Below are 16335 nucleotides of genomic sequence, written 5' to 3'. Positions count from 1 at the left end.
GCTGATCTGAGGGTCCGTGAAGGAATATAAGGCTGAAGTAACTCGGAAAGGTATGGGGGAGCAAGACCATTAAGGCATTTATAAACCAGTGTTAGGACTTTGAAATTAATTCTGTGATGAACAGGAAGCCAGTGAAGAGAAGACAGGATAGGTGTTACATGATCATGCCTGTGGGTACCAGTTAAGAGGCGGGCAGCAGCATTTTGAACGAGCTGAAGACGAGCAAGAGACCCTTGGCTGACTCCAACAAAAAGTGCATTGCAATAGTCAAGCCGTGCTGAAATAAAGGCATGTATTACCTTCTCCATGTCACGTCTTGACAAAACTGGCTTCAGCTTTGCTATTTGCCTCAGCTGGAAAAAACTTTTTTGCAACACCGAATTAATATGGTTGTTCAATTTAAAATCTGAGTCCATAGTGACTCCCAAGTTTGACACATGCTGCTTGATATAAGACCCTAGCCAACCACAATTTACGAGCGGGTTGCATGAAATATTATTAGGTCTAAATACAATCACCTCCGTTTTACTCTCATTGAAACTCAAAAAGTTCAGAGCCATCCAAGCTTTGACATCTTCAAGGCAGTTTAAAAGGATTTGGATGGAGCCTGGGCCATTTGGTGCTAAAGGCAAATAAATTTGGCAGTCGTCTGCGTAACAGTGAAAGGATATTTCATGTTTTCTATAAATAGACCCCAAAGGGAGCAGGTATAATGAAAAAAGAAGGGGGCCAAGGATTGAGCCCTGGGGCACCCCACAAGAAAGGGGGGCTGAATTGGACTCAAAATTTTCAACTTTTACACTAAACGTTCTGCAACTCAAATATGAGCGAAGCCAATCCAGTGCTGCACCTTTGATGCCAACCAGGTGTTCCAAACGAGAGATAAGAATATTGTGGTCAACAGTGTCAAACGCTGCAGTAAGATCTAAAAGCACAAGGATCACGGAACTTCCACAATCAATAACTGTATATTTACCTGGATTTGTCCCAGTCTTGGTTTTCCATCAGGACTGACTCCTGTGTTTTGTCTGTTTCTTTGTCATCCCTCGTTCTATCACTTCCTGTTTTATTTTGGTAATGACTTTTTGTTCCTCACAGTTTGCTCTGCTTCGACTCTTTTTCTTAGTTGTACCTTGTGCTTTATCTGTTTATAGCGTACATGTTGGATTTTATAACTCAGTCAGACACATATGAGATAAACAGGGTAGTAATCAATAATCATTTGTTAAAACTTCTACTCCTTTTCAAACAGTAAGTGGTCATGGTGGTCTCTCTTTGTTCACGGCTCCTGGGCCAGGTCAAGGTGGTCTACCTAAAGCTACACAATAGGTTTAACACATCACTATAAACAAGCATTACTCTTGAGCAGATACTGAGGTAGGCGAAGGTTAGACATAGACATTTATAACCCTATTTTTAGATTGTTATCCAATCAGACACCAGAAATGACATCCCCCCCCCCCCCTTTTTTTATTTTTTGCAAAAAGCTGCACTCGTCTACAGTTTGAATGTTTCCTCGGCTCTTTTACATTAGCCAGAAGGTTCCTTCAGGAGGGGTGTTTGGTTTCCAAGTTGCTCCTTTCCATGCTTGGCACCATTTTAGCAAAATGACAAAGTCATGCCGAGTGGTGCTGACTTCACCAGTCCAGATAGCTTTTGCAGTAATTTCTCAAAGACTTGCCTCAAAGCAAGTCCTCGAGGTGGTAGGTGTCCTCACGTGTTGCATCAAACTACCAGCATCAACCCCGAGAAGGTGAAAAGACTTCAGTTCGTTAAACTAATCATCTTACAGCCTGAATGTATTTTCTGTGAATTATTACATAAGTAAATCAATTCCTCCTCCCTTTTACTTAGGCCCCTTCAAGGAATCTCAGCACATATAAAAACCTTTTCACCTCCCTCTGCAGAGTGCCAGAGGATTGCCTGCCTTGCCAAATTCCTGAGCGCTGTTTGTTGGAGTTTTAAGCGCTCGTAAAGCAGGCTCACGAATACCAAAGTGAGAAGTCAGAGAGCTCAGCTGAACATCACTTCTCTTTTGTTATTGTAACATTATGAAGGCAAAAATGAAAAACACATACTTCTCGAGATTTGTTTCTCACTTTATTTCCATTCGATCAGAGCGTCCTTCACTGGGAGAGCAGTAAATTGTCCCCACGCCCCCCCTCGGCTTTTTCACCGGTGCACATGGAAGAAATTAACATTCCATCAGCTTTCTAATGATGAGGACGAAGCACGCCGCAGGGGATGAAGGTCCATGACAGCATTGGCACGATGCACGCATTCCTGCGCTCGACGGGCTGGAGGGCCTCTGCAGACGGGTGTTGATGATGGGGTGTGTGTGTGTGTTTGACTCTCCCTCCATCATGGACACAGTGTAAACGATATGGTATTTTCTAAGTTATGACAGACGTATGGGGAGGATGGACCCTCCTTTGGCTCGCTGCACCGTGAGTCTGTCTAGATGGAAATGCAAACGTCCCATCGATGCTGCATTCCAGACAATAAAATAAAATATGCAGGTCAAGAAAAACAAAAACAGCAGTTTGCACCAACCAAGTTCTCCTACTCAAACTTCATCATTTTGTCCTTCTACCTGGACATTTGACTTACCCACGTAAGTCAAATGTCCTCCTGCTTCCTGAATCTTGCAGTGCAGGATTTAGGGCAGCATCTTGTCAAACACAAGGGAGACATGCCTTAAAGCATACCAAGTTTAACTGCCTTCTGGACACTAAAGGGGATGGCAATTTGTGAAGTAGACATCACGTTGTTCTCATTATGACCTCAAGCAATAGACTGAGCCCATAAATTTATCAGGAAAGCGTTACACGAAGTCACAGGCAAAGGGAGACACTGGCCATTTTTCCCAGACTTCATATCAAATGGATTTGTTTTGCTACTGTGAGAGTCGCCCCCTGCTGGCCATTAGAAGAAATACAGCTTCAAGGCACTTGTGCTTTCTGGCTTCACTTTTCAGATCTGGAAGCTACATTCAGCTTCTTCTAGCACACAGATAAACACACATTCAAGTGTAACAGCCTACAACCTTTACTACAGACGGTTGTTAAGGAACACTTGGTTTAACTTGAGGCATAAATGTGAAAAAACACTCAATCAAGGGACGCACTAACCCATCTGCAATCATTCATGATGATATAATAAAGCACAAGAACACAGCTGGCACTGTTGTGACTGCATCACTGACCATCCTGCACTGACATCTGGGCAGACTCCAGCTCCGAGCTGCTGTGCAGGAACGTGGAGAGTGTCTTGTTGTTCTTCTCCTTCATCCCGAAGATGTGGCTGTCCAAACTCTGCAGCAGCTCCTCAGTCCGTAGGTTCTCTTCCTCCAGGAAACGAGTGACCACTGTGTCTGTCAGCGATGCAGACAAAAGGTCCTAAAGAGGGAAGAAAAATGCGACTTTAGGATTAATCACCCCAAAAAACTAAACTAAATGTTACAGGACATCAATTTTGATGAGGCTCACCTCTGAAGAAGGAGAAGAAATCTCTTTATCGCTGCTGGTCAGAGAGTCTCCTGGGCTCGAGTTTTGTCCATCAGCTGCAGATTTGCTGGAGCTTAGGACCGGCACAGAGTTTCTCGTGGACAGTCTTGTTGTGGTGCTGCTGCTGGAGGACGAGGAGGCAGATGAATGAGGCCTGCTACCTTGGGACTGGCTGCGGGACAGACCTGTGGACGTCTTGGACGAGGTTTGAAGTTCTTTAAAGAGCATCTGGATCTCTCCTTCATAGCGAGTGGTGTTCTCTAGAGCCTGAGGGTTTCTGACTTGCATATTCTCCTGTGGCCTGTGACAAAATAACACCCCAAACTATTTAAATCTAATATGGAAAAAACAGTTTATATCTTAGTTTTTACAAAATACTGAAAATTCCCTCTTTTACAGGCGACCACTGTTGGAAAATAGCCTGTCTGTGTACATATACTCGCTACCTGTTATACGTAGGCTGCTCTTGGTCAGTTGCAGCATGGCTGAGCACAGCGTGTTCATATTTATCCTGACTGCTCTGATTGGAGGCCTCAAGTTGTGACTGCATCTCAGCGAGTGTCTGCCTTAACTGCCGATTCTCCTGCTCCAGGCTGCTCAGAGAAGACACATAACTCTCCCTCAGGGAGGCAAGCGGGGAGCCTCCCCTCTGTGGAGCAATGAGTGATTCAGGGGGGTAAAACGACAGAGGAGTGATTCGGACTTAGTAAAAAAGCACAGAAGAGGCACAAAGAAAAGGCTCCTGTCTGTAACATGAGTGATGACTGATATCGAAGCAGACAAACCTTTGGTGACTGAGGCTGCAGTCTCTGCAGCAGACCTTTCAGGTGCTGGTTCTCAGCCTGTACCGTCTCCAGCTGTGCCTGAGTCATCTGTGAAAGAATGAGAAAAATGTAATGAACCTCAAAGAATACAACATAATTTCACATTTGGCATAAAACAGGCTCCATGAATCTGCCGGAGATACAGAATAAATGCTAAGAAATAGCAAACCAGCCGTCAGGAAATCGAGGTTTGTGAGTAAGTGTCTTATTTATCAAAGCGCCTGTAAAAACAAATTTATACTAAATGCAAAGTGAAAGCAAGTGTATGTGAACACAGATGAATCCATTTACATAAGTTAAAGATTTTTCAACCTTTGTGATTGGTTATACTCCTCCTGTTGAATATAAATATACCAATATTTCTTAGGTGGGGAAACAAACAGGTTCTACAGCAGGGGTGTCAAACTCCAGGCCTCGAGGGCCGGTGTCCTGCAGGTTTTAGATCTCATCCTGGGTCAACACATCTGAATCACATGATTAGCTCATTACCAGGCCTCTGGAGAACTTCAAGACATGTTGAGGAGGTCATTTAGCAATTTGTATGAGCTGTGTTGGACCAAGGACGCATCTAAAACATGCAGGACGCTGGCCCTCGAGGCCTGGAGTTCAACACCTGTGCTCTAGAGAGCTGATTACACAAACGGAGAGCAGCAAAGAACGGGACATTACACCATCAGCTTGTTAAGGGTCCACCATTTTTCTGGGTAAAAGCTTCAAGTTTCACTGTCCAGTCCCTGCCCAGTACAGCATTCATGCAGTCCATTAATCTAGATCATTTATAAACTTGCTGTTATTAGCAGAAGATGCTTTAAGGGGCCTTGGATGGCTGTCAATCGCTCAGCCCAGTTATCTCCATTTTTAAAGGGATTGCTGCTCATAGAGGCTCGTCTGATCATTCTAGTTTTCTCTCTAGAATAAATTCTGCAAAGTCTTTACCTACATAATCACTGTTTTTGTGAACTGGTGCTGCATTGAACTGAATTAACTCACTTTGAGCTCAGCAGACTTCTTCTCTGATCGCTCCGCCTCATCGCGAAGCTGCTGCTTGATGCTGGACGAGGAGGCGCTCAGACTGGTGATGGCGAGGTCGCGCTCGTGCAGCTCGCTGGTCAGCTTTGACACCTCCTTTCTCATTCCCTCAACTTCGCCGCTGTGAGTCTGCCTGGCCCGCTCAAGGTCCTCTCTGAGCTGTAGATCAAACATAGGCAGGACATGAGGTAGTGACGCAGAGCTCATATTAAACAATAAGAACGAGAATGAAAAAAAATAAATAAACAAAAACAAAAACACAGACCCTTTTCGCTTCAGCCATAGAAGAGTCACATTCAGCTTTCAGGCTTTGCAGTTCTTGCTCCGTCTTCAAGTTGTCATCTCTCTGTTTACTCACCACCTGCAGCCTGAGTCCAGACAAATAAAAATAAAACCATGCTCCCATGGTTCCTTTTCTCCTGATAGCTGAATCCTAAAATTCTTCTGATTTGGAGAAAAGTGATTTGGTCTGTAATTTTTCTTCTGGTGATATAAATCAGGCGCACCCCATTCCCACTCACTCACTATTTGCTTCAGCTCAAGATAGGACTAAAAGACTAAAAAACAAACTTGGGTTTTGGACTACATGAAGGGGCGGACTAACATTACCTCTCTTTGAGACATGCCAGTTCAGCCTTGAGATGACCCTGATATGCTTGGGCACCTTGGAGCTTGGCTGCAGTCTTCTCCAGCTCTCGTCTGAGGATTTCCACACCGGTGCAGCCCTGAGCTACCAGACAGTCTTCCAGAGAGCTGCACAAGAACATCACACAAACATTCACAGGATGGCAACCTTTATGATGGACAATCGCTAATTGTTTTTCCCAACAGAAAACATCAGAAGATGAAGAAAAGATATTAGGGAGGATGTGTTGATTCATGCAGGCTGGATAAAAATATCACTTCATTACTGATGTTGTAATTTTAAATAAACAGGAATAAATATTCTATGGAGTGTCACACTGAGTTTAGCTTCTAACTCGTGACTTGATCAAGACTTTTCTGGGAATGGCAAAAAAAAAAACAAACCCTTAACAAACAGGGCTAAAGTGTAATTTTTGCACACATGTCATTCAGTCCTCCAAAATCCTAACTGCATATCACTGGACATGGATGATCTAGGATTCTGTTGAATCCTCATTGGTTGACAAGTGGGTTGGAATAGGGAAGTGGATTCCCTGGTTCACTAGGGACGGGAGAACCATGAAACAATCATTAAAGATTAAAAAACTACAGTATGAAAAGTACAGACCGTGGCTGCAGTGGACACTTGTTGTGGTTTTCAACACTCGGGTCGTATTTAACAGTCGCTGACAGACCAACAACAGCACAAGCAGGAGTAGCCCACAAACTGGTTATACCACATTTTTCACACTCCCTACATCTACAACTGACACAGTCTGTAGGTAGATGGCCAGTTTGCTTAGCATTTAAAGAATTTGATCAGCTCTCGTTTTGGCTGCAGATACTTCAGAGTCAGTCACTTGGAAAGCTTGGTGAATAAACCTGAGTGCTACAAGGTAATATCCTGCCTACAGTGTGGACGCAGTACGCCCCCTTCTGTATAAGTTGCTGAACTACATCACTAGACATACACCCACCGAATGACTTGATCTTTAGCTTGCAGTGCTTGGTTGAATCTGGCTGTTTCGTTACGAAGTCTTTGGCGCTCAAGACTGGCTCGCCGCACAAATGCATCCTGGGAGTCCAGCTCCTCCCATTCCTCAGAAAGCACCTGCAAAACAGCGGATCCTCAGCTGATTAAAACATATTTTAAACTGGCCCCTACGAGGAACTTTGAGCTTGTAAATGCTTAACTGAAAAATCAACATTAAGAATTTTATGGGCACTGGATTAAATGTTAAAGCTCAGTTTCTCGACACTGATAAAGTTGATCGGTAGACTAAAGTCTTTTTCATTTAACTTTTCTTTCAGGCTTAATACATGTCAGAGAAACTTGCTGTGAGTGTTGTTTAATTCAAAATCTTCAGTCCTATCATCTTCCCCAGGTTTCTGAACCTACCTGCCAACTCTCAAGTGGTCGGAGACGCTCCAGTTCCAGCTCCTGTGTGTGCAGACTTCTCTGAGCTTTTTCCAGCTGAGAGCGCAGGCGCTGCACCTCCAAACAGCACTCCCTGTGCTCCCTCTCCACTTGGTGCGCTGCCCACTGGGACTGGAAACAACAGAAAACACGTGGTGAATAAAACAGACAAGCCTCTGCTTTCTTTACATGCTGAAGTAACTGAACTTACTTTTATGTGTGAGAGCTCATCTTTCAAGCTCTTATTTTCGGCCTCCAGGGCTGTGAGCTCCTGCTGGCTCTGGGTGCGCTGTTGCTCCCACTCCAGAGAGCGCTGATGATATTCCTGCAGAGAGAGGGGAGCTTCATTATACCTCACATACCCAGAAGACGGCAGCAATCCAATGGCATGACTGGGGTGATGTCAGGGTTCACCTTCTGGAGGTCTGTCTGTTTCACTCCTGCGTTAGCATCCTTGAGGTGTTTGCGCTGAAGCTTATGGTAACTTCTCTTTAACTTATCCAACTGCAGGAATAAAAATGCACTTACTATATTTGAAATTATGCAGGAGAGTGAGTACAAACAGAAAAACTGTAAACTTCTGCCCAAGCAAAAGCAGAAAAGATTTGTAACAGACGAGTTTACGCACCTCTTCACGGAGTTTGTGCAGTTGCTGCTCGTACTTGGCGGCTAACTCTTGTCGACCAGTCTTGACATCTTCAAGCTGCTTGCGGAGTAATCCAATCTACAGTCATGGGTGAGGACAGTAATGGTGTTGGAAAGAGTTAATATGAGCACACAATTTATGAGCTGCGTTAGCAACTATCTTACATTGAGGCTATGCTCATTACCAGCTGCATATTTTTATTTTGGTCTCTTTTATTAAAAATGCTCTTTATTTATTCACACTGAGCCTTGATGCACCACCCCCCTTCATCGTTGGTGCCCCACAAAAATTGCAGGTACACAATCTACAAATTTTATCATCATCAAATCATCAACAAAAATAAAGGATCCAAATCTAGTTTTACTTAAATAAAGGCTGATTCAATCATATCAACAACATCCATTTTTCTTTTCCTCATCTGACGTTGCTTTGTGGCGGCAGCAGACAAAGCAACGCCGCTGGGAAACCTTCAAAAGGGAGCAAGTGTCCTGATTAGAGGCCACCTCAACTTGCTCTTTGTAACAGCGAGGAGCAGTGCCTCGACTCTGAGCTCCCTCCAGATGTCCAAGCTCCTAATCCTACTGCTAAGCCCAGACTCACTTCAGCTGCTTGCATCTACCACCACACTCGTTAGGTCATTCTCCAGATTTCAGCACGCACTTTAGGAGTTTGCAGGAACCTCACACTCCACGTTCCCATCACTTGTGACTAAGATCATAGCCTCAGACTTGTAGGTGCAGGCCCTCATCCTGGCTGCAAACTGCTCCAGTGCATGCTGATGGTCATGCTGTGATGAAGAACATCATCAGGAAGGCCGAATCTGTAGTCGGCGTGAAGCTCATCAACCTGGAAATTCTTTTAACCTCACTGTCTGAGAGTCTGCTGCTATCAGACTCTTTAATTCATCTACTTTGGTCAGACCCACATATACTGATCAAGACTAAACACAACTCACTGCACTCTGCCACAAAGTATATGTGCACACCTAGCAGCACCTTTTACCTGTTAATGTCCCAGAAACATTAATGTTAATAAGTATGTCCTTTTATATTTATATCTTGAAGTTTCGCTGATCTGATCATTTGCACAACACAGGGATGTGATTTTGAGGTTCCCACAATGGACACCTCCTCACACCGGCTACACTTTGACATCCTGTGCATGAACATCACTAACAGGATCGAGGGAGGAGTACCAACACTGGATAAACACTAGGGGTGCAACGATACACAAAATTCACGGTTTGGTTCGGTTGATACTTTGGTGTCACGGTTCGATATTTTTTCGATACAAAAAAATGTTCATGCCTTTTTAATTTGTCATTTATTAAAATTATAAATATATATTTTAACTCAAAAGTACAGTTTTTAAATTTAATGTTGCTGAAACAACAAAATAATAAAAAAAGATAAATCTATCTGATCGAGAAATCACTTATCTTTGGAAAAGAGAGTTTATTACAGAGAAATGGCTCTTTCCAAAATAAAAGCTATACTATACCCATCTTCTGGGCTATATTCTCAGCAGCATATTAAACATATCAGGTCCCCATAAGGAGAATCATGTGCTAACGGCTGTCTAAATGACTCGGGTAAAGTTTGTAGCATGCGTGCTTGTTGTTTTTGTCTGCTTCCACTTGTCTTTGCACTTGGATGATGTCGGCGTAAATGTGCAGTCATATTCATTGTGTTCCCACTAGTGCTGTCAGCGTTAATCTGAAATGACGTTAACGCCATAACGCGGATCGCCCCGTGCTTGGGGCTGGACGGCGTCAACACGTTAACAAGCTAACTGCGCTAACGCACTAGTTCCCACCAATTGAGCATTGCGTGGCACATCCGACATACTGTTTTACTTTTGTCCATGACACGCTTACCATCAGGGTCATGCTTCACATGAAAACCAAGATAGTTCCAAAGGCCAGATCTGAATGAGGGTGGGGGAGGTTCAATTTCGGGTAGCGTTGAGGCAGTTGCCATGTTGCAACGAGCTTAGCTTCTGTTTTGCTAGCTTGCGCTGCGCTCAGTGAATCTGCACTCGACAGTGTAGCCTAGGCCGAGTAGTCGAACGCAGATCCACTGAGCGCTCAACACAGACAGCATCGTCACAAGAAAAGTTGATAAAATAAATAAAAAATTTTGTATTGTTCATACATATGCGTACCAAACGGAAAGCACTGTATCGAACGGTTCAATATCGATACATGTATTGTTGCAACCCTAATAAACACGTGTACACATCATTATTTATCTTTTAGAACTTTGCTCCTGTTTAGTATAAACTCTTATGTTCTTCTATTTCACCTCCAGGTCCCTCCGTTCAATTGTGCTCCTTGAGTTTAAAAGTTCCTCTTCTCTACTTTTCAGCCTGAGCTCCAAGGTGCAGGTCTCATCTTCCCACTTCTTCTTCTGATCGTTGATCATGATGTCAATTTGTCGCATCAGTTCCTGAAGCTCCGGCTCACACGATGAAAGGACTGAGCTGAAAGAAAAAGCCAAATAATGAAAAGGATGTAATTTCTGTAAATGCTCATGGCCCAAGTTAGTTCTTTAAGCGCAGTGCAAGTTACCTCAGATCAGGGCTGTGCATCGACCCCAGAAAAGCCTCCATCTGGTTCAAAGTAACGTCAGTCCTGTTAGTAACTTAAAGCGGACTGGCTTTGCGGGCGCTTCACGTGCCCTTTCCCTACGCAAGACGTTTACTATAACTTAGCAACCATAAACGTTACTAGCAACCCATAACACACAGCGAGCTAAACCAAGGCTGACCTCACTGCTACACGGAGGTGGTTTCTGCTTCCAGCATAGTTAGCTCACGTTAGCTGCTGGCTGTGGCTGGTCCGTTTCAACTCATCCAACTTTATTTGTTTACATCACTAGCTGGACTACACTGCACAACCGAACAGCGCGCTTCCTGAGGTATGGCGGTAACTCCACCCCGGCATGTGATGTCAAGACGCTGTACGTAACTTCAGAGCACAGGAAGCAGCTGGTTTAAAATAATCAAACAGACTTGTTATCCACACGTCTAGCTATGAAAGTTCGTGTTTGGAAATTCCCTGTTGCTTGTAACGCTTTTTAACAAATAATATCATAATATATGCCATCCTGTTGGCTTTTTCGAAGATTAAAGGATATTGTCAGACATCCTATGAACACGTGGCTCGTTGGTCTAGGGGTATGATTCTCGCTTCGGGTGCGAGAGGTCCCGGGTTCAAATCCCGGACGAGCCCAATTTTTGTACCGTCAAGGACTGTTGACATATTTACTTCAAACTTCTGCAGTGAATTTTTGTAGAGTCGACTGTGGAGTCTACGTAAGTGGTCAGCACTGCTACCAGTTTTCAAGCTAATGCGCGTTTTCACTTCTGAATTGTCTTGTGGTCGTGTTCCGGTGTTCTGGGAATCCGTCCCACCACACTAAACAGTTTACCCGCAGTGTTGCCAACTCCTCAGTAAGGAAAATCGCTATTGGCTGTCCTAAAAGTCGCTAGAAGTCGCTAAATGACGTCATCACCTAATTTGCATAATTGGTCATGCTAATATAATTGTAACCTATGTTGTTGGAGAGAGAAATAACATCGTGGAAGAGACATTAAGTGAGTAAAAAACGTCCTAAATGCATTTAGAGTTTATTTAGAACTACAAATTAAATTTCTTTTAGCAATTATTGTTTTTTTTAATGTCACAATTCCAACCCTGCTCCTTTACCCGGGCTTGGACCGGCAAAAGTGACCCGAAATAGGCACTCTGGTGGAGTTACTTTGTGTGTGTGTGTTTATAAGTAGTTTTAAACCTTGTGATCCACAAAACAGCATAAGAGTAAAAGAGTAAAAGAAGAACTGACTGCGTTACAGCACCTGCTGCTTGTTGAGAGTAAAAGCGACACGCGCTTTCACGTCTTTTTTTAGCGACTTTTTTTTTTTTAGAAAAAAAGTCGCTAGGGGGTCTGAAAACTCGCTAAATATAGCGACAAAGTCGCTAAGTTGGCAACACTGTTTACCCGTTGTTTCTGCGCATGCGCCGCGCATGCGCAAAACACAACCCCCAACTTCATTTTTTTAGGCCAATGTGAATATTTGTTATGGTTATGATTAGGGTTATGGTTAGGGTTACGGTTTGTCAGAAGTCACTGTCAAATTATCCTACGTATAGGACGATTTGTCAAAGTAGGACGGTCTCAGAACTGGTGATTTATATGCTGTGCCAGTCACGGTAGAAACCAACAAAATAGTGTAGGGTCCCTACTCTTTGTGGTCAGTTGTATTTTTGGAAGGAAAAATATTTCTTACGTCGATTCCGTCCAAACCGTTTTCAGGAATTTGCTGACATCCGTTAGTCCTTATATTGAGGTTGTGATTATATTCTCTTATAGTGACGCGATGATTGTTGATTAAATACAGTCAAGTCATGGATGTGTTAACATATAAAAACGCTACCACGGGAATCTCTGCAACTGGCTCGTTGGTCTAGGGGTATGATTCTCGCTTTGGGTGCGAGAGGTCCCGGGTTCAAATCCCGGACGAGCCCTCCTTTTCTATTTTTCCTTAAGAATATCAATCCTTCTCAATTTATCTTGAAACATATGGATGTTTTTAATGTTTTTCATGTTAAAGTTAACTAGATTACTTTTTCTGTTTGACTACACCCGCCTCCCGTTGCGTCATTTCCCCGTTTCTCCACCTGCCTGTCGTCAAACACTGAACAAAGAGCGTCCCCGCCGCTCTGCTTCCCCAGCTGTTATGCTGGGTTGGGTATGGGGCCGTGAGAAAGAGAAAGAGCTGGAGACGTTTCTGTTCCGCCCCCACAAACCCAACAGACACTCCTAACAGGAGGCAGACGAGCCGGCTTTCTGACACCATTCACTGCAGAGAGGCTGAGCTGTGCTGCCAAAGACGGACAATAAATTACACGCAAAGGCCAGCTGTAAGTACACTCTTTATTATTATTATTGAAACATTTTTCTTTCAAATCAGCATAAGATAGTAGATGGTAGTGTATTTTGGTATATTGCTGTCCTTTCTAATCAGGTCCATTGTCTGGAATAAAACATCAATACTACAATAATCCAGATTAACCTTTATTTAAATATTAAATTATTAGATCTTAATTGGACATCTTAACTACAAATGTAACTTAAATTTGATGCAACAATGCTTCTAATAGCTAATAAAAATGTTTTTTAATGTATTAGGGAGTCACTTTGGTGAGCTTGGGACCTGCAGGAGCCATCATCTTCACCATTGTTTCTAAACACTGGACTTGCAGAAAGCCTTTTCACACCCATTAAAAATTTAGATTTTGTAGAAAAATCCTTCAGTCCACAAGTTGTCGGGGTTGACCATGGTTCTCTGTGAGGATGGCGACTGTAGCGTCTGCCTGTTGCCCTACTCCCGGGTGGAGAGGATCCCCCGGGTGCTCCACTGCAGGCACACCTTCTGCGATTCGTGTCTGGAGAGGATGTCAACGGAGAGGAACGGTCTGCTCACCGTGGGCTGCCCTTTGTGTCGCCGGGTGACCTGCATAGGCCGAGGTCGAGGCCTTCGAGAAGCTCTGTGGGTCAACAGCAAGCTGTGGGACCAGATACCGGAGGATGTGGACGTAAGAGAAGAAGAGGAAGAGGAGGACGGAGAGAAGCAAACATCTGCACAGGAGAGGATAGAAGCTAAACAGTTACAAGGAGAATGGTAGGTTTATCATTTTGAGTCTTTAAACATTACAGTGTGGAAGTTGAGGACTGAAAATGTTTTAAACGGCAGAAAATGAGAACAAAACCTCTTTGGAGGCAGTACTGAATATAAAATTCCTGTCATACCGAGTCATTTACACATTAGTGCCGAGCAGTCCATTTGTCCACACAGCTTCTCATTAGCGCCTCGGCTCTACAGCATTTTTCCCAAAGCCCAGTCTGACACGAGAGCCTTTTCTCTTTTCAGCATTTCCTCGACATCCGCCAGAGCGAAGCTCAAACTGCCCACGTTCTTCAGGAGGTTCAGTCTGACGAAGCAACACCGGGAGAGAATCGTGCCTGGCAGCAATGTGTACGTCCTGAGTTTGTAGCTTTTATTTACAGATTATTAGTAAAAATGATCACTTATGTTTTTCTGTTTGTTTCATCTTAAAGGGAAATGAAATCCTGGCGCAGACTTTCAACAGAAGAGACTTTTTAAAAATACGAAAACTGACAAGTGGCCGCTCTCAGGACGAGAAGACTCAACTTTGAAGGGAAGCTGTGGTCGCTGGGGGAGGAGGATTCATTTGTGATCCTGTCAGGACACGGTTTTGTCCTCAGCCAAAGGTGCTCCGTCTCCCCATTATTTATTCTAGGATTAATTCTCCCAGCCGTTGCTGTGGGATTTAGTTCAGCTGTCCCAGAGGGGCTAACACCCATAGACCTAGACCCCCTCAGAACAGATGGTCCCCTCTCCATTTCAGCTCCTGAATAGCCATCATAACTTATTGTTTTCTGTATTTATGATAGCTAGGACATAAAGTATTTAATAAAACTATTTTTGAAACAAGTTTCCATTGGGTTTTATTGACATCTGAAAGAATTATGAGCTTTCCTCCTTTACCACATGCACCATTTATGACACATGAAGTATTTAAGTGAGTGAAAAAAGTGAAGCCAGGAGGGGATTTCTGAATATTATTTCTGTGGAGAAGACGCACAACAAAAACCTGCCACAAAAGACTCATTCAACCACGAAAGTGGATTATAAAACTCCATTCACCGAGCATCTGGCACATATTCCACGTTCAATGATATCTGCAAACTGGATCATCACTTTCTTTTCTTTTTGTTCCACCTTATGTGCACGTTAAACCCGCCCGACATATTTTAAAGAAGATACGTTGAGAGGACTATGATGTGTTTGGTGTCTCAGTCACATTAAGGTCAGTGCTGTTTGGATGGAGCTGAAAATCTGTTAGTTGTCACACTGGTTTGGTCTCAACTGTTAGCCTGTGTACTCTTAGTCATACATTGGCAGGCGGTGTGTTATTCTGCCTTTAGATACCATATTCCCACGTTTAAGTGTTAAATCACTGCCAAACAGGAAGCTGCTTCCAAGTTCAAAATAAGCTGGCAGCCACAGGGGCAGGCTGGACGGGAATGTATCAGGAAGGCAGCAACAAACAAACACGCACACGCGTGATTGTGTATATGGCAAAGAACCAGTTTCAGTTTCGCAATGTATTTACTGGCTCTCCGTGCAGGCCTGATGGTGGTAATCCCCAAGATTAAAGCTGAACAGAACAGGAAACAACTCCCAGATTGTCTCAGCAGTGGTGGGATAATGTAGATAATTGACTTCAGTCGGAATGCTAAAATATAAAAATACACATTTCCTGGAGGATAATTTAGGCCTAGCATCAGAATTAAATACTGTGGTAAATTAGACCAACCTAAAAACTGAAGGCCCGCGTAAGCATCTGCAGGTTTCTTTGGTCAGACTGATTAATGAGGCGGTTATTTACCCCGGAGCCGCAAAAATATTTTCAGCTCCAGTGGGGAAGCTTTGCAACAACATCATGGTGTAAGATCATTTCCTCAGTACTGCATTGCAAACAATAGTACATTCCTGTTTAGTATCTGAATCCACACAAACACTCGCAGTACAGAAGAGTACGTCTGGGATTAATTAAACAAATTGAAGATCAACTTTCATTCTTGTGACAGTACCAAAACTACATTATTACCTGCACAGGCGGCCTAGAAAGAGTCACCATTTAGTTTCTATTAAGGTTATTATAACAAAATCACAGCTGGAAACAGCAATGAAATCAGCAAACCGTCATGAGTAGAAACTGGAGATAATTGTTATTGAGTCAAAGTAGAAACCATGCATGCCACGACACGTATGATAACTTGACACAATGATTGCTTATTGTGACCTACACAATGAGAGAGTGCACATAACAGCAAGCTTAAAGTCATGACAGCACAGCAGTTTTAGCATTATCCAATCATTTCAGGGTTTTTATTGCATCACATATTTTTGTTTTTTGTTGTAGTTTTCAAAAGGTCAAAATTTAAGAGAGACACCTTTTAAAAGTCGGGCTTTTATCCAGTGGATATAAAGAAAACCTTTGATCAAAAATAAAAATATACAAAGAAATACATAAATGACTTATTAAAAATATCAAATTAAAAGAACTAAATATAGTATGAAGATACAAACAGGTAGCAATTATTTAAAATATATATAAATACATTGTATTTGCAATTATATTTTTTAATTAATTTTATTTTCAGCCGTTTATAAAGTTCATGAGCGCAAGCAGAGAGG

At 43.0% G+C, this 16335-nt stretch overlaps 2 protein-coding genes and 2 non-coding genes across 4 annotated transcripts; 3 read left to right on the top strand and 1 right to left on the bottom strand.

Moving 5' to 3' along the window:
* Positions 1–2100: 2100 nt before the first annotated feature.
* cep63 (centrosomal protein 63) lies at positions 2101–10956 on the bottom strand. The gene is made up of 15 exons (XM_063466731.1): positions 10616–10956; positions 10350–10527; positions 8029–8124; positions 7815–7904; positions 7612–7725; positions 7383–7532; positions 6961–7094; positions 5969–6112; positions 5625–5727; positions 5321–5518; positions 4292–4378; positions 3953–4155; positions 3489–3807; positions 3206–3398; positions 2101–2487 (listed from the first exon to the last, which is right to left on the bottom strand). Exons 1-15 carry the CDS (start codon positions 10654–10656, stop codon positions 2399–2401), a joined length of 2139 nt encoding a protein of 712 aa, XP_063322801.1. The 5' UTR covers positions 10657–10956; the 3' UTR covers positions 2101–2398.
* A 250-nt stretch (positions 10957–11206) lies between these two features.
* On the top strand, positions 11207–11278 carry trnap-cgg (transfer RNA proline (anticodon CGG)). The gene has a single exon. It is a non-coding gene; the product is annotated as a tRNA-Pro (tRNA).
* A 217-nt stretch (positions 11279–11495) lies between these two features.
* On the top strand, positions 11496–14545 carry im:7152348 (uncharacterized protein LOC559250 homolog). The gene is made up of 5 exons (XM_063467086.1): positions 11496–11643; positions 12755–12970; positions 13239–13731; positions 13981–14085; positions 14169–14545. The coding sequence occupies exons 3-5, from the start codon at positions 13388–13390 to the stop codon at positions 14212–14214; spliced, it is 495 nt and encodes a 164-aa protein (XP_063323156.1). The 5' UTR covers positions 11496–11643; positions 12755–12970; positions 13239–13387; the 3' UTR covers positions 14215–14545.
* trnap-ugg (transfer RNA proline (anticodon UGG)) lies at positions 12503–12574 on the top strand. Its single transcript has one exon. It is a non-coding gene; the product is annotated as a tRNA-Pro (tRNA).
* Positions 14546–16335: the final 1790 nt, after the last annotated feature.

The sequence above is a fragment of the Pelmatolapia mariae genome, linkage group LG23 (genome assembly GCF_036321145.2).
Source record: "Pelmatolapia mariae isolate MD_Pm_ZW linkage group LG23, Pm_UMD_F_2, whole genome shotgun sequence".
NCBI lineage: Eukaryota > Metazoa > Chordata > Actinopteri > Cichliformes > Cichlidae > Pelmatolapia > Pelmatolapia mariae.
The sequence above is the reverse complement of the archived record's forward strand: the minus strand, read 5'-3'. Positions and strand labels throughout refer to the sequence as shown.